General features: G+C 57.6%; 2 protein-coding genes across 2 annotated transcripts; both read left to right on the forward strand.

Annotated features, from left to right (window-relative positions):
- Positions 1-2,098: 2,098 nt before the first annotated feature.
- Positions 2,099-2,482, forward strand: SMIM33 (small integral membrane protein 33; the record flags this gene model as incomplete). Its single annotated transcript, XM_084216037.1, has 1 exon — positions 2,099-2,482. The coding sequence occupies one exon, from the start codon at positions 2,099-2,101 to the stop codon at positions 2,480-2,482; it is 384 nt and encodes a 127-aa protein (XP_084072163.1).
- A 7,223-nt stretch (positions 2,483-9,705) lies between these two features.
- On the forward strand, positions 9,706-20,756 carry PCDH12 (protocadherin 12). The gene is made up of 4 exons (XM_084215760.1): positions 9,706-12,750; positions 13,135-13,229; positions 14,341-14,528; positions 19,237-20,756. The coding sequence occupies exons 1-4, from the start codon at positions 9,847-9,849 to the stop codon at positions 19,599-19,601; spliced, it is 3,552 nt and encodes a 1,183-aa protein (XP_084071886.1). The 5' UTR covers positions 9,706-9,846; the 3' UTR covers positions 19,602-20,756.
- The last annotated feature ends 406 nt before the right edge of the window (positions 20,757-21,162 follow it).

Here is a 21,162-nt window from a genome sequence, read left to right on the forward strand (position 1 = left end):
CTGCCCCCATCCAGCCCGAGGGGCTCGGGCATTTGGTTTCTTGGCCCTGAGCTTGGCTGTGCTGCTCCATGCAGGTCCTGCCTGTCACAGTGAGAACCCCAGAGGTTCTGGTTTATCCTGTGCTGGATGTCAGTGGTGTTTGCAGGAGGAGAAGCATTTTAGTGTCCTCACCTAGGAAAGGTTCCTGTGTCCTTCTCGGGGGTCTGTGTGGTGTTCAGGATGCAAAGCCAGAGGATTCTGTCTGCTGGTCTGAGGGGCTGCTCCAGCCCCTTCCCACAGCCACCAAAAGCCACAGAGCCTCAGCCAAAGGCCAAGGAGATTCTCCTTCACTGCATGGAGAGCATCAAGGGTGTCCTATGCTGCCAGCAGGATTCTGGTTCCCACAGCTGGCAGACAGCAGCAGCACTGGAGGGAGTCATCCCCTGTGCATGGCACAGCTCCTCACATTCCCTGGGTCTCTTCCAACCCCTCCAACCCCCCAGAAAACCACCAGGCCCAAGGCTGGAGGCCTCCACAGCAGCCTGGCTGGGACAAACCCCCTGCCAGCAGCCCCCCCATCCTTTTGTGCCTTGCACAGATGTGACGCTCAGAGATTATGCTGTAGATTAAGGTTTTACTGAATCCTGAAATGAGCGCAAATACCCAGAAGCTCACACGCAGTTGAATCTCTTCTGGATGCTTGGCTGGATGGGAAAAGGCATTTCCCACCGTGTCCTCCCCCTGTGCAGGAAGGACAGAGCCCAAATATTCACCCCAGCCTGTCTGCTGAGAGCCTGCAGGTAAGAGCAGCGGTGTTTTGGGGTGGAAGGATGGGAAGATGCATTTTGTAATGGCTGAAACTCCGAGTGATCCGTATTTTCTGCTCTGAGATGTGCTCAAGGTCACTGCTGGGGCAGAGGCTGTGACACACGGCACCCCTTGGCCAGGGGGATGCACCTGTGTGCAGGGTGGTGACACGTGTGAGGGGAGGGATGTGCCAGCCCTGACCTGGCTCTGGCTCCTGCCTGTGACCCCCAGCAGCTCACACAATCCTTTCTGTTGGAAAAGCCTCCAAAATCATTGAGTCCAACCACTGAACTGGAGGCCCAAAGCATCCAGAGCTCCCCATGGACTCACCCCACAGCCGTGCTGGCAAATGGGCAAATTCTGCAGCAGTGGGACCCCCGGCAGGGACCATCATCCCCGGGGCAGTGCCAAGCCTGGGGACAGGACCCTTCCAGCCCGGAGCACAGCGTGGGTGTGCCGGGCTGTGCAAACAGCTCACATGCCCAAGGGGATTTTTTACACCCATTCCTTCACTACATTCAATTTTCACGCCCCGCCGGCGGCAGCGGGGAGGTTTCCCGCAGCCGAAGGGGGAAGGGAGGGTGCTTCTCCCCAGACAAAAGGGCCCTTGTCCCGCCGCGGGGGACAGGAGGGTCGCAGGGCGGCAGCGCTGATGTGGCAGCGGCAGGACGGGAGCAGCGCTGCCCGCGGGATGAGCGGGCGCTCCCCGTGTGCCCCGGGGAGTCCCGGCGGCGGCGGGGCCGGGCCGTGACGTGGCAACTTCCGAGGTGAGTCCGGCTGCACCTTCACCGGAGAACCAGCCCGCAGCTCGTCCTGCTCGCCCCGCCGGCAGCTTCCCAGCCCCGCCGCCGTAGATGATGATTCGCAGGCAGCAGGGACGCCCAGGTACCCCGTGGGGCTGGCAGGGCTCTCCTTCCTTCCTTTCCCACGGGATCTTGTGTCAGGCGAGGGACGACTGACGGGGTTGGGTCCCCCTGGGAGGTCCCCGTGGGGTTTGGTCCTGGATCAGCACCGTGGGGCTGGGGGCGGAAAGGGGAGGGCGGAGGGCTCCCCACAAGAGCCAGACGCAGTGTCCAAAGGCTCCCAGGACAGGGGGATGCGGGGACTGCCTCATCCTGCGAGCCCCAGACTTCACCACCAAAACATCCCCGGTGCTGCGAGCCCGAGGGAGGGGACGCTCACGGGATCGTCCCATTCCCTGGCAGCTGCACGTGCAGCAGGAGCTGCGGGCTCGAGGGCAGGACATGAGGACAGGGACGGGCTCGGCTCGGTGGTCACCCCCTGTCCCCGTGCCAGGTCACCCCGCTGAGCCATGAACGCCTCGGTGGCCGGCAGCCAGCTGAGACAGCCCGAGCCCCAGGACGTGGCCGCCTTCACCCCCGTCTCCATCGTCAAGAGCGTGACCAGGAAATCGGACGCGCTGCCGGTGATCTCGGTGATCGTGGTGCTCTTCGTGCTGCTGGCCGTGTTCATCGTGCTGCTGGTGCACTACGGCCCGCAGCTGCGCACGGTGCAGGTCACGCTGCACCACGAGCCCATGGCCCAGCACATGGACAGCGTGCTCCTCACCCACTGGAGGAGCCTGGATGCCCACGGCAAGATGGGCTCGGCTGGAGTGACCTGCCACTGCTCCTGCAACCACCACCTTCCCCATGGGAGCGCCGAGCCCAATGTCATCGAGATCACCTACCTGTGACACGGCCCGGGGCCACCCGGGCAGGGCTCGAGGGATGTGTCCCACTGGAAAAGCTGGGGTGGCATGTTCGGGTATCCCAGGACTTGCTGCTGCCCACACACAGAGGCTGCGCCTCTCCAGACCCGTGTGTGGCCCCAGGGATGCTCAGCAAGGAGGTTCAAGACCCATCTTCAGGCCCCAGAAGTCCAGCTCAGGGGTGTCACTGTCCCCAGGCGGGAGCTGGGTCCCAGCCTGGGCTCTGGGGCTGGCTCAGCCTGTGTGGGACAGCTTTAACATCTCTTCTGGTTTTACCTGCCCTGGTTTTACCTGTCCCACACTGCCTGGGAGTAGCCAGCAGAGCTGCCTTGGTCCTTGCCCCAGCTGGGGAGCTCTGGGGCTGTGCTCAGTCCCCTGGCAGTAGCTGGAAGTTGCATCATCTAGAATTGTTTTCCAGTGAAAGATGTTTCCACACTCACGGTGTCCTCATTACACTGTTTATATGGCACAGAGGAGCTTCCAGCTGCTCTTTTCCTCATGCCACAGCCCCTTTTCCCACACTGGGGGGCTGGAACACGGTCCTGCCCCTGCCAGCCCCCCCAGCCCCTCGGGCAAACAGCCAGAGCAGAGGAAGGCAGAGGATGCAGCTCCTGATTCATTGTGGGGTGGAGCCAGTGACAGGGGACACGTGTCCTGTCCCCAGTTGAGGTGGGTGAGAGAAGAGCGGTGACACAGCAGAGGCAAGAGGTGATAATGGCACATCACAGCTGGCTGAACATCTGGAGGTGCTGGCACCAGAGGGGAAGCTCACGTGACTCTGGGCAGAGCCTGCAGCATCTCTGTGCAAAGGGATGGGGACACCTGTGGTCACTCCCACTGTGGTCACCCCCACTGTGGTCACCCTCACTGAGGTCACCCTCACTGAGGTCACCCCCACTCTGGTCATCTCTCTGTCCCCATCCCTGAGTGCTGTCCCAAGGAGGGAGCAATGGTGGGGTTGGCACTGTCACCCTCAGTGGGGTGATGCTGAGAGGCTCTGTCACCCTGGGGAGAACCTTGTTGAGGTGGCACAGAGGGATCAGGAGAGGTGAAACCAGAGCCCTGCAGGCTCCTGGGGCTGTCAGAGCACTGTCTCTGTTCAGCCCTGGGATCTCTGCAGTCCCAGTTTCTCCTCCCGTGGTGGATGCAGGCCCTCGGTGTCTGCAGTGCCTGGGGAGAGAGCAGCCTCTGAGACCCACCCCAAGGATTTATTCTGCTGCACAGCCTCAGAAGTCAGGATGCAGCTTCCACCTCTCCCACGCTGGAAAAGCCAGGTCTGTGTCTGTATTCAGATCCTTGGCACAGATCCCTGTGGGCACAGCTGGACAAGAGATGGGCTTTGCCTGTTCCTCCAGGAGCTGGAAGTATTCCCAATGTGCCAGATGCCCCAGGATCCCTCCTCTCACTTATTTCCAGCCCTTCTTTTGCTTTAAAGCTGGACTTGCTGGAAACTTTTTGTCTCCACAAAAAACATAAATTATATTACTTTTTGGGAGGGTTGTTTTCTGTTTTGAATTTATTCCCATTTGTCTTCCAGGGCTGATAGGGCATTATCAGCTCTCTCACACCCGTGTTAGAGGAGATAAGGGCTGTCATTTCCATTGAAAATCATGGAGTCCTGCTACCCTTTCCATGTCAAAAGAGGGCTTTGTTTGCAATGTGTACATCTCTAACAGCACCCCTGAGGAGATAATCACCTCTAGGGACTTCTCCTAATTAAGAAATCCTCTCTGTAAGGGTGGGCAGGCCCTGGCACAGGGTGCCCAGAGCAGCTGGGGCTGCCCCTGGATCCCTGGCAGTGTCCAAGGCCAGGCTGGACCCTGGGGCTGGAGCAGCCTGGGACAGTGGGAGGTGTCCCTGCCATGGCAGGGGGTGGCACTGAGGTGGACTGAAGGTCCTTTCCAACCAAAACCATTCCATGATCTCTTTAAATGACATCTGTGGGTTGTGGTCAGCCCCACCAAGAGCTGGAGACCATCACAAGATGACCCCTTGTGACCATCACAAGATCTGCACTGTGACACCCAGAGAGGCTGCACCCTCCTCCTGGGGACATCAGCCAGTGTCACCTGCCCAGGCTGAGGCAGCAGAGTCGTCCCCAGCTTTGGTGGCTGTGTCATTCCTGCTCAGGGAGCAGCTCCATCCAGCACAAAGCCTTTAATTAGAGGAACAGGAGCTTTCCTGGCAGCTCCCTCTGAAGGACACCCACAGCAGGGAAACGTCATGTTTAGAGAGAAAAGATTAAAAACGTCTAAATATTAATAAAGAGAAAGACAAAATGGGTAATTATTGCTGGCACTTATTGATTTGCAGCTGCTGGGGACTCGTAAAGGTCTGATTGATGCCACAGCCCGGATCCATCACTTACCCTGTGCAGCGCAGGGAGCCCACCCAGGCTGGTGTTCAGGTGTTTTGGGTTGTCAAACTGAAATCAAATCAAAGTGGCAGTGGAAGGTGGTGCTGCTGGGTGCCCCCTGCCCCTGTCCTGTCAGCAGCCCCTGCACTCTGGGAAGATCCAGCTCTGAAGCCCCAGCCTTGGGGAGTTCTTCCATGTGTTTCATTTGCAAATAGAAATTTAGATACAAGCTTTTGGAGCACAGGAAAGAAATTACTGTAAGACTTAGAATAGCAAATTAAATCATACAAGCAAGTGACAATATGCTGCCAGCTTTCTCCTCCAGAAGGACATCTAGGGTTAGATCTCAACTCATTGCTTTCTCCCACACAATAAAACATCATTTTTACAGCTTCTCCTCGTTTCTCTTTGGCCAGCTCTCCCTCTCTCTGCTCACAGAATTGCTTTTTGTAACACCGGGCTTTATAAAACACGTCAGGGTCCTGGAGCAGCAGAGCCGTGCATGACATTACCATAACATTATTCCTGTCTATTCAAACACCCAGCCTGGCCCAATTTACTTCACTTACAACTCTCTTCCCCTCCTTAATAATAATCTTTTTATGAGCACGGAGCAACAATAACTCTCCTTATCGTCCCCTCTGTGCAGGGCAGCTCCTGGAGCCCGGCAGGCAGGAGCTGCTTTGCTCAAAACCAGGTTTTTGCCTGGGGAAGCTTTCGAGAGCTGCTACATCCATAATTAACTCTGTGCTCATCAGGGACCGCCCGCACCTCCTTTTATTTCCTCCCTAATTACGGAGTTGCCCTGCAGGAGCGGAGGCACCTCTATAACCCCCCCAAAGGAGAGTTTAGTGCGGGTACAGTGGGGTTTGGGGGAGACTCTGCTGTGATGCTGCAGCGTTGCCTAAAATCGTGTAAAACCCAGGGAAACGCCCTAAAATCGTGTGAAAGCGAAAGAAACACCCGAAACTGTGCAAAACCGGGGGAAACACCCTAAAATTCTGTGAAACGGTGGGAAGCACCCGAAACCCGTCCCAAACAGGCAGGCACCCAGAGCCCCCGCTGAGGATGGAGGGGAGGCAGCTGCAGCATCGCTCCCTGCAGGGCTGGGGGCGGCGGAGCCCCCCGGGACCGTCCGCCGGGGGAAGGGTGATCCCAGTCCCTCTGTGGGGAGAGTTTGGGGGGCTCAGCACCCCCAGCCCCTCGGGCGGCGCCGGGGACAGGCGGCAACAGCGGCGGAGCCCAGCGCGGAGCAGCAGTGGGCTCTCGTGGTGGAGGGATCCAACTGCACGGCGCAGGCACCGCAGGGGCTGCGCCTTCCCCGGCCCGCCCCGGCCTCGGCAGGCACCGGGAGCTCCGGGCAGGCAGCGCCGGAGGAGCCCGCAAGGACACCCGGGCGGTTGGTGATGGTGGGGGAAGATGAGCAGCCCTGCCCGGGCTGGAGCGGGTGGCACGGGGACCTTCAGCCGGAGTCACCTTCAGGCGCCGTCACCCGCTGGTTGTACGGAGATGAGCTCAGGGAGAGCCGGGCCACCCCAAGGGAAGCTCCCTCCACCTCCTGCAGGGTTCCGTCCCTGGTGTGAGAGGGGGAATCACGTCCCTCCTCCTGAGACAGGGCCCCCAGGAGCCTCGCAGGTCCCTGCAGGCGGCTGGGGATGAGGAAGGTTCTGGGCTCCCTTCTGCAGCTGCACCTCACACCCCTCATGCTCAGGGAGGGATTGCTGGCCCACTGAAAAGGGAGCGACACTTCTAGAGATGCAAAGACTGTCTTTGAAGGGCTGAAAATTCATGGAATCACGGAATATCCACAGTTGGAAGGAGTCCACAGGGATCATCCTGTCCAGCTCGTGGCCCTGCACAGACACCCCAACAGTCCCACCCTGGGCATCCCCGGGAGCGGTGCCCAAACCCTCCTGGAGCTCTGGAGGCCTTGGGCACTGGAAGGGGCCTCAAGGTCTGCCTGGAGCCTCCTCTTGTCCAGGTGAACATCCCCAGCTCTCAGCCTGTCTTCATCAGAGAAAATTGTTAGATGTGAAAAAGCCTCTTCACTCTCATTTCGAGCTACCCTCTGCTCCCTGCTGTGTCGTGGCACAGCTCCTGGTCCCAGGCTAGCACCGTGTCAGCCCAAAATGATGAAGTTTGAAGATCTCCAGCTGTGCAGTGGAGCTTGAAATAACCTGGTGGTGCTGCTCTCTGCCAGGTGATGGACAGGGAGAGTGGTGCCTCCAGCACAGCTCTGCACCCCTGGGAGCTCAGAGGTGCCTGTGCCCTGCTCAGGAGCCTGGAGAGCAGCTGAGCTGCAGAGAGCCAGGTTGGCACTCCCAAAAATGGCATTTCCAGCTGCTCTGGGCACTGACAGGCATTGGGCAAGAGCTGAAGGAAGCATTGCACACAGTGAGTGCATGAAGTGCTGTGAGAATTCATTGTAGCTGAGGCTCTTCCTGAGCTTTAAATGAAAGGGTTCAGGTGCAGTCTAAATCTTAGAGGAGGATTTTTGTGTTTTTGTAGCCACCACAGTGGCCACGGAGGTCCTGAAGCACGTTGGGAGCCTGCTGGGGTGTGAACAGGAAACAGGAGGAGACACGTTTTGTTTTTAGCACCAGATCTCATTTCCCTGCCTGTGCTTCTGGCAAGTCTCAGCTCGAACCTGTTTTTCTTTCCTATTTTCTTGCAGCTTTCTGTCCATCTCCCTCCACAGCACTGATTTGCAGCTCAGCCATGCTTTTGCAGCATCCTCCTGCCAGCTGGGAATGTTCTGCTGGCTGAGGGTCACAGGCCTGGTCTGTGGGGGTTTATTCCTGAAGAATCATCAATAATTCATGCAGGAGCTCCTCCAGCTCCTCCTGGGCAGGCCAGACCTGTCACCAGTGCTGAGATCTGTACAGCCAGGCTGGGGACAGTACTCAGGGGGCTCACAGCCTGGTGACGGTGACTTCTCCTTCCAGCCTTTCCCTGAGCAAACTGGTATTCAAAATCTCACCTGGTCCTTGTCTTTGGGGGGAAAAATGAGCGGTTTGGAGGTCTGGAATCCTCCCAGCTGAGGGGTGGGGATGGCAGCAAGTGGGGTCTGGCACGTGGGGGCTGGAGTCGGGGGGAATTCACCTCCTGTGGTGTCAGTGATGGGTTAAACACGGGCACTGGGGGAGAGTGGCTTGTTCTGCAGTGGGACTGGGAGGTGATGGGGCAAGGAAACCCCAGGCAGGGCTCCTTGGGGAACTCTCACCGTCCTGGGGTGTCATTTTTATTTCCTTTCCCTTGTGATGTTGCAGCGTGGTTATTCTGTTCCGCTCCATCCCTGAAAAGGAAAAGCATTAAAAAAACGCGAGGTGGAGGGATAACAGCCCCAGCAGAAGGAAGTGGCCTTCCCACCTCCCCTCCCAAAATCGGGCACGGGCTGTGAGACATCCGCTTCTCCAGCCGGAGCTCGGCGGGCAGCGGGAGCGGGCGGGAGCGAGCGGGATCATCCCTCCGGGAGAGCCCCGGGCTGCGCAGGAGGAAGCACTAGCACAAAGCAGGGAAATGACTTGGCAAAGGTCACCTGGAGCTGGGGCCGAGCCCAGGAATAGCACCGGGCTCCGGCCACCCCCCGCGGCACCGTCCCTTCCTCCCGCTGTGCTGTGGGCACAGCTCGTGGCACTGGGGTGGCTTTGGCTTTGCTGCTCTTTGGGGCACCAAAATTCACCCTGACAAAGAAAAGTGATGAGAGCGGAGCCTCACCTGGGGAATCCAGAGTGCTGAGGGGAGCTGGGAGGGATGGGAATAGGCTGAGGGGACAGGGGTGCCCATCAAGGCTAGAGAAGCAGGAGGAGAGGGCGAGATGGACACAGGACACCAAAGGCTGCTGGAGGCTGACTGGAAGGTGTGGAGACACAAAGATGACATGGCTGGTGGGGCTCCAACCACACCTTGAGGATGCTCCATAACAGCCAAGGAAAGTTCCACATGACCTTCCCTGTCCTGAATGCCTTCTGTCACCTTGAGACCAAAGCAAACCCAGCCTGGGGTCTGGGGGCTCTGCAGGCTCAGGAGGAATATGTGGAACACCTTCAGGTTGTGCTACCTGTGTGGGCACAGCTTGCCAGCTGTGGTGATACTGGTGGAACAGCTGGGCAGCCTGAAGATGGGGGCTCGGGGTGAGGTGCTGAAATAAGGCCAAGAAGGGATTTGATGGTGCAGGAGTGACGCCAGGGAAATCAGTGCTGAGCCAAGCTGGGATGGAGCACGTGCCAAGAGAGGGAGCAGCCAGGACAGCCGGATGCAGGGATGGGGAGAGGCCTGAACGGACACAGGCTGTGTCTGCCAGCACCTCCCTCCTTCCCTCGTGCCCTCCTGGCTGTGTTTGGTGTGGCCACACTCCTGCTGATTCATCAGCTCATTTTGGTGCGTCCAGCTGGGACTGGTGACATCATCACCTTTGTACTGGGAAAGGTGACTCGGGCACATCACCCTCCAAAGGCAGAGCAAGGAGCAGGGATTGCACTTGATTTTAGGCAAAATGAGAATATGTCAAAGTCTGAGATGTAAAGTGTGGAGAACAAGGCTTTGGGTCAATGCAGGAGCAGAAGTCCATCACCTCTTTCTGAAGCACAAGAGGTTTGTGGTGGGTCAGGGCGTGCAGGAATCCCACCTTCTGGGCAGCATGCTCTGCAGGTGACAGCGGTGACAGTCCCCCCAGGCTGGGATCGGAGGGCACTTCCACACCCTCTCTCAGCCGGGCCCGGGCCGCCCCACGAGCCCCCACCCCGCCCCGGCATTGTACCAGCCCGGTCCTCCCTTTTCCTGTAGGTGGGGTTTCCATAGGATGTCTGCCGCTCCATCCCTAGCCTGGCCAGCCGGCCGGTGGCTGCTCCAGGGACGGTCCCTCCGCTCCGGGCTGTCCCGGCCCGGGGAGCCCCGGTGATGGCAGCGCGGGGAACAACCACCAGCCCTGCTTGTGATTTCCCCTCCTTTCCAAGCTCTGGCGGGAGCCCACGGCCCTTGGAGATGGGAGAGGATGCCGAGGCCCTGCGGTGGTCCTGAGAACTCTCCGGGGATGCGGTGGCCGGCGGGACAGCCCATGGCAGCGCGGCGGGGCCGCGGGGGCTCTGCCAGCAGCGTGCTGGGGCTGAGCCGCTCGGCGCTGCGGCTGCCGGCGCTGTGGTGGTGGTACCTGTTCCTGAGCGCCGATGCCCAGGAGGTGGCCACGTTCACAGTGCAGTACCGGGTGCTGGAGGAGGTGCCCCCGGGAACTGTCATAGGGAGCCTGGCCGAGCACTTTGAGGGTGGTGAGAGCGGCGAGGCGGCCGAGACCTTCCAGCTGATGGAGACCCCCGGGAGGTTCCCGCTGCACGTGGGCAGCGGGGATGGGGTGCTCAGCACGGCCGGGCGGGTGGACAGGGAGCAGCTGTGCCGCCACAGTGATCCCTGCTGGGTGTCCTTCGACGTGCTGGCTGCCCAGAACCCGGCCCTGATCCACGTGGAGGTTCAGGTGATGGACGTCAACGACAACGCGCCGCGGTTCCCCACGCCCGAGCTGGAGCTGGAGATCTCAGAGAGTGCATCCCTGCGGACGCGGATCCCGCTGGATCGAGCCCTGGATGCTGACGCTGGCCCCAACGCCCGCTGCTCCTACGCCCTCTCCCCCAGCGAGCACTTTGCTCTGGAGGTCGTCTCCAGCTCCGATGGGACAAGGCACGCGGAGCTCGTCGTGGTTAAGGAGGTGGACCGGGAGCTGCACTCCTCCTTTGACCTTGTACTGACAGCCACTGATCACGGGGAGCCACCAAAATCAGGTACTGCTTTGATTAAAGTCATTGTCCTCGACTCCAATGACAACAGCCCCGTGTTTGCAGAGAGCTCCCTGACCGTGGAGGTTCAGGAGGATGCCCAGCCCGGGACCCTCCTCGTGACAGTCACGGCCACTGACCCCGACCAGGGTCCCAACGGGGAGATTGAGTACAGCCTGAGCAGGCACGCGCCCCCCGAGGTGCTGAGAACCTTCAGCATCGATGCCCGCACGGGCAGCATCCTCCTGAGGCTCCCTCTGGACTACGAGGAGACCCACGCCTTTGAGCTGGACGTGCAGGCGCGGGACCTGGGCGCCAACCCCATCCCGGCACACTGCAAGGTCCTGGTCAAGGTCCTGGACGTCAACGACAACGCTCCCGATGTCCATGTCACCTGGGCCGCGCGGGAGCCCGTGCTGTCCGAGGCCCTCCCCAAGGACAGCTTTGTGGCCCTGGTGACAGCCAGCGACCCCGACTCGGGAAGCAACGGGCAAGTGCTCTGCTCCCTCAGCCAGGGCTACGAGCACTTCAGGCTGAAGAGGACCAACAGCCACAGCTTTGCGCTGCTGACCAACGCCTCGCTGGACCGCGAGCGGCGCGCCGAGTACAACCTGACGCTGGTGGTGCGGGACATGGGGGACCTGTCCCTGGCCGTGCTGAAACACCTCACCATCTGCATCAGCGACGTCAATGACAACGCCCCAGCCTTTGAGAAGGCCGCCTACGAGGCTGCTGTTGCTGAGAATGGTGAAGCACCTGCCTTCCTGCTCACTGTCCGTGCCACCGATCCTGACCTGGGCTCCAACGGGAAAGTCACCTACAGGATCCTGGACCCCTCTGCTTTGGGGCTGGTCTCAGTTGACCCCATCACTGGAGATGTTTTTGCTCTCCAAGCTTTTGATTATGAGCAGGTGAGGAGCCTGGAGTTCCTGGTGACAGCAGAGGATGGAGGGCATCCCAAGCTGGCATCCAACATCTCCATCAGGCTGGCTGTGCTCGACCGGAACGACAATGCACCCATCATCACCACACCAGCCCTGGTGGGAGGGGTGGCCACGCTCTCTGTCCTGGTCAATGTGGACACCGGGTGCTGCTGGGTGGTCCCCGGGAATGGGAGTACCCAGGGGGCTGCGGCAGTGACCAATTCCACACTCGTGTCGTGCCCTGCCAACCCCTTCCTCTTCACCATCGTGGCCCAGGATGTGGACTCTGGCACCAACGGGGCTCTCCGTTATGATGTGGTGGGTGGGGATGATGCCAGGCTCTTCATCCTGGACCCCCTCCTGGGGCAGGTGTCCCTCAACGCCAGCAATGCCAGCAGCCTGGCCGGCAGCCAGCGGGAGCTGCTGGTGCGGGTGAGTGACCAGGGGGACACCCCCCTGCACACCCTGGCCCGGCTCCGCTTGCTGTTCCGGCGGCACGGGGCCTTCTCCAAGATGTCAGCGCGGGATCCCGGCTGGCCCAGTCTCTCCGTGCTGCTGCTGATCTGCCTGGCCGCTCTCCTGGGCGGCTGCGTGCTGCTGCTGGCGCTGACCCTGTCCCTGCGCAAGAAGGACAAGAAGGACGGCATGGCCTACAACTGCCGGGAGGCAGAGGACGCCCGCAGGCAGCAGCAGCTCAAGAAGCCGCACAGGCAGATCCAGAAGGCCGACATCCACCTGGTGCCGCTGCTCCGGGGCCGCCCCCGGGAGCCCGAGCCCCCCCGGGCCTGCCAGGAGGAGCAGCCCGACACAGCCGCCCCTGCGGCCGGCGTGCCCCCGCAGGCTCCCCTCCACCTCACCCCCACTCTCTACAGGACCCTGAGGAATCAGAGGACACAAAAAGGCTCGGAGGAGCAGCAGGGCACCTTGGAGCTGCCCGTCCTGCAGCGCCGGCCCTGCCCGCCCCACAGAGCCAAACACGCCGTGAGGGAGGCTGCGGGCCCCGCGGAGGCACCGCTGCACGGCAAGAGCTTGGTGAAGCCCCCCATGGGAGAGCCCCGAGTGCCAGCCGAGCAGCCCGTGGATGCGGGGACACCCGGGCAGCCCCAGCCCCACCAGCAGATCCTCAGGAGCCTGGTCCGGCTGTCGCTGGTGGCCCTGGCGGAGCAGAGCCCGACCGGGGAGTTCGCCATGGAGTCGCCCCCAGTGCAGGTAGGAGCAGCTCCGGGCGCTCCCGCAGTGCGGGCACCTCCAGCCCTTCCTTGCCTGGGCCAGCCCGAGGGTCTCTTCCCCAGGCCTGGGTAGGATAGACACCCTGCACCCAGGAGGGTCACCCCAGCAGGACGGGCGGGAGCGGGGCTGTCACAGGGTGTGACAAGGGGACAGTCCCAGGGACAGGGAGCAGCAGGAGGGCTAAGGGGAAGCTCGGGCCCAGGTGGGCTGCCCAGCGTTTGTTTTTCCCCCGGTGTGGGGATGCTGAGCCATCTGCAGGAGGAGGAAACGCTATAAAAAGGCCGGGGGGCTCGGGGGGACGTCCTGGCAGGAAGCAGCTTGAGTGGCCAGCCCGGGGCTCAACAGGCTTTTCCTGCCTTGCAGCAAATCTCCCAGCTGCTCTCGCTGCTGCACCAGGGCCAGTTCCAGCCCAAAACAAACTACAGGGGAAACAAGTACACGGCCAAGAACGGCAGCAGGTAAGGCTGGCTCCCAGCACTTCCCTTCTCCACGCCCCCTTCTCCTGCCCCAGCCCCACCGGGCCAAAACCTCCGAGGGCAGAGACGCACAAGGAAAAGCCTCATCTCCTGAGGTTCTCCCTTAAGGGGCAGGTTGTGCTCCTCTGGTCCTGGCTCCCAGTGGTATCCAGCTGCTTTTTGCCTCCTTCCTGGGGTACCTTTGGCAGGTCCCTCCATACTCGCCTGAGTTCTTTCATGGCCAGGAACCATCCCTTGCCAAGAACTCTGATGGTTCTGGGTGCTCAGGAGCACAGAGGGGCCCAGCTCTGGAGGCAGCAGCACAAGGATGAGTGTTCTCATGCCTCTGGACACTTTCTTAGTGCCTGTCAACCTGAGTTTGGGACACCTGACCCTGTGCCAGGGGGCAGATGAGTGAGGAACTGCAGCAGGGCTGGAGGCACTGAGATATCCCAGCTATCCCAGCTGTGTGCCAAAGATATCTCCAAACTTCATGGCGTTCCCATTAAATTATGCTGTGTGCTCTGGGTGCACGCTGCTGAGGATGCTGAATCTTCATCACTTCCTTGCAATGTTCCCCTGTCCCCACCTGGCCAGGCCATGGGCAGACACAGCTTTCTCCACCTTTCTCACCTGCAGCTGCAGAAGATGGAGAGGGAGGGGGAGCAGGGTATTTGGGGTGCTCCTCACCTGGTCCAGCAGTGGAAAGCCCATCTGAATTAATGGGGAGGAACCAGAAGGTCCCTGTTTGCTCAGGATATGCCCCTAGATTCCTGAAAATGTTCCAGACCAGGTTGGGTGGGGCTTGGAGCAAGCTAGGATTATGGAGGGTGTCCCTGCCCATGGCAGGGGGTGGAATGAGATGGGCTTTAAGGTCCCTTCCAACCCTTCTGTGGTTCTCTGATCTTGCTGCAGAAGGATAAAAACCCTTTCAGGCAAGAAATATGGAGCAATACCCCAAACCTCATTAACTGATGGGCACTTGAAATGCCTTTGGTTCTGTGAGTGGTGCATGGGGACAGTGCCCAGAGCCCCTTTCTGGGGCATTTTGGGGAGATACTCTTCCAAGGACTCACTGGGACTGAAGTGACCTGGGTGTTGTGACCCCTGGCAGGGCTGCAGGGCTGGACACGGGGCTGGACACGGGGCTGGACACGGGGCTGGACACGGACTGCCTGAGCACCAAGGACAGCGGGCACGGCGAGAGCGAGGCCGGGGACCGCGACTGCGACAGCGCCTTCGAGCTCTCCGTGCAGCAGCTCGTGGGAGAGGAGCTGGAGACCCTCCTGGAGCCACAGGCAGGTGAGGTGACCTTGCTGCTGGGACAGGCTGGGGCTGGGGGCGCTCCAGCAGTGGGATCTCCTCAGGTAACCCACACTAACCCCATCCAGGAGGTCCTGCTGGCCTGCAGCAGCCAGGGCACATTGCACCTCCCAGAATGGCTCTGGCAGGGGCAGTGCTTGGGGCAGCATGACTGAGCTATCTCAGGCTTTTGGTAGCAGGCCAAGGGACTTGCTGAGCTTCACATTGGATCTTTCCATGTGTTTATGGCTGCTCTTCCCTCCCATGGATATGTCTGCTGAGGCTTAGGGTTTAGTGATGTGTGAACTGGGCCTCTGTCATTGCTGAGGGGTGTGGTCCAGTTGCACATTGCAGCTTCCCACGGTGGCCTGAGCCTTCCCTTCATGGTCTCCTGGTCCATGCAGAGTGAGAAAGGTGGACACTTGTCCTTGTCAAACCCCTCAAGATGTTATCTACCCTCAGGGCCCCACTGGGTCCTCTTTCTTCTTCATCTCCGTGACCAACTTGCTGCTAATTTTATCTTTTTTGAGAAACATGACCAGAATTGTGCACAGTGTTTAGGATCCACTGGGGGTACAAGGAGGTTTTCTGGTGTGTTCCTCATTCCTGTCCTGCCCAAGCTCCACGCTGAGCCCTTTTTGTTGTGATTCCCAAATCCCTCTTCTGCGTAGAGGGAGAGCCATCAACACATGACAGGTTGTTGTTCCCTTGTGACAATTATCTGACAGGTGGTGACACAAAAATTCACCAGCCACATTTTGCTCATGGCAGTCAGCATTATCAGGTCCTTCAGCAACCCCCTGCTTTTGGGTGTTTTAGTGGAGTCAACACCAACATTGTCCCCTTGCCATATCATTTATCACTGTGTTGAGCAGATACTCTGGGACTCTGCTAATGACCTCCCTTGGTGGGGAAGATTAATTATTCCTACCCTCACTTCCCAGCTTTTAACACATATTAGTCCCTACAGAACCTGGCTGTAAATTCAGGCACAGCTCAGGTCCCCTGCAAGCCCGGCTGGTCCTGTTCCATCAGCTCAGGTGACCTCTGCCTTCACAGAATTGAATTCTGGAACAGTTTGGATTGGAAGGGATCTTAAAGCCATCCCATTCCCCCCCTGCCACAGCAGGGACACCTCCCACTGTCCCAGGCTACTCCCAGCCCCAATGTCCAGCCTGGCCTTGGGCACTGCCAGGGATCCAGGGACAACCACAGCTGCTCTGGGCACCTTGTGCCAGGGCCTGCCCACCCTCCCATGGAACAATTCCTAATTCCCAATATCCTATCCATCCCTGCCTTCTGGCTCTGGGAAGCCATTCCCTTGTCCTGGCACTCCAGACCCTTGTCCAAAGTAATCCAGGACTCTCCATGCAGCCCTTCCAAATTTCCAGAACACAGTTCCCCATGTGACAATGTCAGGTGGTTCCTCTGGGAGCAGCAGCTCCATGGCTCTCTCTGCTGAGCCTTGCACAGAAGGATTTCTCTGAATCTGCCTGGGCTGGGTTCACCTTCACATGCTTAAAAACTCCTGTCACCATTTCCACCTCCCCTCCCTCTGATCCCGCATTCATTTGAAGCAGTAGTTAATGAACAGCAGCTAATAAACCAGGCAATTTCATAACTGAGTTCCTCTGGCACTCCAGGGTGAATACCATCTGGGCCTGACATTTTCTACATGTTCCTTTTATTGATTTGTTCTAAAAATCTCCTCTCTTGGCATTTCAATTTGAAAGAGTTGGGCTGACTCATGTCCTGTAGCAGAAATTTCATTGTGGAGCCTCTGTGCTCCTCCACAGAAGAGAAACTCATTGAGCTTTGCTGCTGGGCTGGTTTGAATTCCAGGGCTGGGCATTTTTGGTGCTCTTCCTTTGGGACAGAACCTGCTGCTTCTCCCCCTTTGTTTTCCTGCTCTTTTATTCAAGTAAGGAGCAAACAAAGGAAAGGCTGAGACCTAAACGTTTCCTTGGATTCTGAGGTCCTGCAGCCAAGAGCAGGGAGCAAAGAGGAGCCCAGCTCCATCCCAGGTGCACTGACATGCCCTGATCCCAGAAAAGGGACTGCGGGAGCTGCCCAGCAGCTCTGGATCCAGTCTTGCCCACACAAGGATAGAAAATCAGAGCTATGGTGAGGCTGATCCATGAAGTGCCATCTCCCATGATCCTTGGATCTGACAGGAAAAAATCCTTTTGGCCAAAGTCCTGGAATTCCATCGGATCATTAGGGCTGGAAAAGCCCTCCCAGACCATTGTTCCCCAGCACTGCCATGTCCACCAGTGACCCATGTCCCCAGTGCCACATCCCCATTCCCGGGATGATGATTCCACCACTTCCCTGGGCAGTGTGCTCCATGGCAGCAGGGAATGCTGAGGCTGTGTGGATTCCTGCTGGCCATGTCCAGAGGCTGATCTGTTCCAGACCTGCAAACCTTCCTCAGGAGCGCAGAGCTGCAGCCCTTCCCAGGATCCCAGAGGTGCCTGCACAGGCGGCCGAGCGCAGCCGCCGGAGCTGCCGGGCTCCTTCCTCCTCTCCCAGACACAAACAGAGCCGTGGACTTGCATCCTGAGAGGGAGGAAGGAAGCACTGCTGGTGCTCAGGAGCATCCTATAACAGCTGGCTGAGCCTGGCTGGGCCTTTGTGCTGTTCCCAGCGGGGGGACTGCAATCCCGGGCAGCTCTGGGATTGTTGATGTTGTGGGATGAACTCGCAGCACCGTCTGTTAGCTCTGATCCCCCAGCAGCCCAGCACAGCATTCCCAGCAGCAGATGAGAGATAGAACTTTATGGATGATAAAAACAACCCCTGCTCCCCAAACACCATTAAAACAAGGCAGTAAAGAGTTATTGGTCAAATTAAACATACCTAATTATGAGGTTTTCATGGCCATGGGACTGTCAGCCCAGCTCTCCCTGCAGAGAGCAGACCAGTTGTGCCCTGTTCCAGAGCTGAGGCAGCCAAGTATTAAGGGAATGAGGTGGCTTCTTGCAGACTGGGAGGAGAAAACTGCATATTTTACAGCAAAACCTGCAGCACACTTGGGTGATGTCTCAAGGAACAGTCACTGCAGCTCAAATACTGAGATTGCAGAAAGAAACCCTGGATGTGAAGCAACACAAAAGAATTTTGGGGCTCCGGCTGAAACAAAAATCTAGGAGATGTACCTGCCCTTCTCTCCTTACCAGGCTGGAGAGCTCCCAGGCTCCCAGCTCTCTCCCCCAGCCCATGCCAGGGCAGTTGTTTTCCAGAGAAAAAGGAGCAATTGCTTGGCTGGCTGAGGGAGGAGCCTTGTCTCAGTCACTGACTGCAGATCCCAGGTCCCAGCTGTGGCAGGGTATTGACCATCCTCTGGAATTAGCAGGATAAGAGCATTGGAATGGGGACCCTCCTTTCAGATGCCACTTTTTAGTCAGAGACACACAATTATTACTACAGTGACAACCAGCCCTTGCCACCCTGGGACTGCTGGGTTTTGTTACCAGTGAGGTTTTGCTGCTCCCAACACCTTTCCTAAACTGGCTGGTTGCTCTGAACTCCCCTGAGGTTCTGGGATGTGCTTTGGGAAGGAACAATGAGGGGCTGGAATGCAGCCTCTGTGCACCACAGCACGGACTCTTGTTTACCAGCTACCTCAAAAAACAAGAATCCCTGTTCCCCTTCCTGCTGTCTGACGAGGAAGCTATTCCAGGCTCTCCTTGCTATGGGGTCCTTCCTTTATTTTCCAGGAGATGTTTATTCATGGACATCTATAATCACTTCTTCTCTTGCCAACACTATTTTAAGCATAAAGATTTCCTCTGCTGGCGCATATCTCCTCAAAATAATGACAGGTTGCAGTCAGATCCCTGGAGAGCACTTGCTTCCTTAGGAGCAGCAACCCCCAGCTCTTGGGGTCTCCATTGTGTCAGCCTGGATCACTCCTGGTTTCATCCCCAGTTTTCTCTGCTGGTGTGGTTTCAGCTCCCTCTCCCACAGATGGATAATCAGATTTGTGTGTAATTCCCCTAATCAGACCCAGTAACAATCCACCCTGGCTGTGCCTCCCTGCCAGCAGGGAATACCTTGAGTCCTCTGTGTGATTCCAGTTGCCCATTGTGGGCCACAATCAAATTACTGCTGCACTAACGAGCCTGCCCCAGCCCCCAGCCCAGGCTCCCCCTGCTCCTCAGCTGTTTCCAATCGAGGAACAACTACTTTAGAGCTCGATTGTTTGGTCCCAGTCTCCAACCATCCAGCTGTGCATTTTATAATCCAGAATTTCATTCTGGTGTTATTGTTTTCACAGTAACCCATTTCTTTTTGGTCTCAATCTGCCTCCTTAGCAGCAAATTCCCACCCTGGAGTGACCCTGAAGGGAAGTCCACTATCTTTGTGTCCAACACTTCCCCCTGGAAAGCTTTTCATTGTCTGCTCCCCTTCAACCAGTCCTAAACCCTCCCTCTCTCAGGCTTTGCTAACAATTTAGTGAAGTGCCAATTGAGACTGCAACAAATAAGAATGCACAGTGATTCTAATGGCTATTATATTAAAAACAAAACAAAACCCCCAATAGTTTCAAACCAGTTCTGTTGTGGCTTTTTTAAGCTGCTGGTTTGCATGGTGTCACCGGTGATGTGTTTTCAATCATGTCTCTAAGCTGATTTTAGGTATTTTCATTTATCAATATTTGTATCAATTTATTTCCCCCCCTCTTTGCTGTGCTGTCCCTCCCCAGAGCTGGCCCTCAAGAGGCTGACAGCTGCAGACCCAGCGTGGGTGGCCCGGCTGTCCCTGCCCCTCACCAGCAGCTACAAGGACAATGTCTTCTGTCCCGACTCTCCGCGCTCCCCCGAGGATGAGGAAGCTGCAAGGCAGGAGAAACCGAGGACCTTTGAGACCTTTGGCAAAGGTGCTGGGGCTGACCCTGGTGGCAGTGGGACGAGGCTGGCAAGCACCTTCCTGTCAGAGATGAGCACCCTGTTTGAGATGATCCTGTCCCAGAAGGTGCAGGTGCACAGTGAGGCGGGTGCGGGGCTGCTGCGGCAGCTCTCGGCCCGCGGGCACAGCCTCGGCCTGGGGGACACTGCTCCAGGGCTGTAGCAGCTCAGTGGCTGTGGAAGGGAGAGAACAGTCAGAGATTTGGGGTGTCCAACCCTATCCCCAGCCCCAGCAGGGTCACTGTATGACCCATGCCTAGACAGGTGTATTCCTTCCTTCGCCTCGCCCCATCGAATTTCTCAACTGATTTCATCTTTAGTTCCCCTCCACCTGCCTGTCCTTGCCTTCCTCCTCTCCCACCCTTTCCCAGTGCTCTGCCAGCCTCCCATCCCACCCAGCAGCAGGAGGGCCCTTTCCTCCCAGGACAGGCCCAGGCAAGGGGGTTGTGAGAACAACCACAGCACAGTGAGATACATCCGTGTGATCACAGACTGTGAAAATACCTGTCACGGACACTGCTGCAGCTGGGCTCCAGGGTTTCAGTTATTTAAATAAAACTGTTTTTTTCTAACACTACCCTCTCTGTCAGCAGTGGAGCTGACATAATATATGTGCACAAAGCCTGAAGTGGCAGCTGGGGAAGGGGAGATGAGCCTGTTGTCTCCCATGGGTCCTTCCAGCTTCTGTGGTTCTGCTATTGGGAAACTGGCATTTGGTAAAAGCCCCCAAAATCAGCACTGGCATCTCTCCTATGGCTGCTCCAAGTGCCCACCACTTCCTTCTCCATAAGGACTTGATGTGGCACTCAGTGCTCTGGGCTGGGTGACAAGGTGAGGATCAATCACAGGTTGGACTTGATGTTCTCAGAGGTCTTTTCCAGCCTTAATGATTCTATTCTATTCTGTTCTCTCCTTTGAGGCCATTGGATTTTGGAGCACAGTCCTTATCCAAAAGCAGACACCAGATGGCTGGAGTCTGCCAAAGGTAACCTGGGAAAAAGGAAGCGTGAAAACACTGTTTTGAAATATTCAGTCACAAGCTTCACCCTTTTTATGGGTTTTCACTTTGATCTGTCTGTCTGGGAGCTGTAAGACAGTTTTGGGATAATAGCATGGGTGGGAAAACCAAGGTATTGGTGACAAAGAAAGAACCACCCAGGTGTTTGTGTCTCTGCACTCCTGGAGGAGGGTGGTGCTCACCCACGGGCTCATGCAGCAGTGTGGGGATGGCAGGTAAGGGCTTCTGGGCTCTCTTGGACCATCTCAGGTACCCTACCCATGTTCTTTTCCATGTACCTGGAGGTGACATTCCCAGCTTCAGGTGTGGACACACCCGAGCCACAGCACCAGACAATCACACAGACCATTTAAAGCAGAGTAAATGAGAAAGTTACCCCTTTCTGTTGCTCTTGGGGCTAAATGACAAGAACAATAGAGTGAGATTTCCCCAGGTGGACTTTTTAATTTCCAAAATGTTGTTTTATTTCGAGTCTCCAAAATGCTTGTACAGATGAGCCCATGTCTGGCATCCATCCATGGATGGGTTTGGCCTGGCCAGCTCGTGCTGCTGCTCTGCTAACACAAATCTCTTGCTGGTTTGTTTTACAAACAAAACAGGTTCTTGCACCAAAACAATGTCAGAGAGCCAGATTCTAACTGAGATGCAGCTGTGCAAACCATGAGGGAGGCATTTGTGTGTGAGCGCTGTGGGATTCCTCTGCACC

This window comes from Fringilla coelebs (genome assembly GCF_963513975.1).
Source record: "Fringilla coelebs genome assembly, chromosome: 15".
NCBI lineage: Eukaryota > Metazoa > Chordata > Aves > Passeriformes > Fringillidae > Fringilla > Fringilla coelebs.

What these genes read in the sequence shown, in the direction of transcription:
- PCDH12 (XM_084215760.1), top strand. Translation starts at nt 9,847, where the DNA reads ATGCCGAGGCCCTGCGGTGGTCCTGAGAACTCTCCGGGGATGCGGTGG. An exon ending in ACGGCCAAGAACGGCAGCAG is followed by an intron (nt 13,230 to 14,340) that starts GTAAGGCTGGCT and finishes GACCCCTGGCAG; the next exon opens with GGCTGCAGGGCTGGACACGG. An exon ending in CCTCCTGGAGCCACAGGCAG is followed by an intron (nt 14,529 to 19,236) that starts GTGAGGTGACCT and finishes GTCCCTCCCCAG; the next exon opens with AGCTGGCCCTCAAGAGGCTG.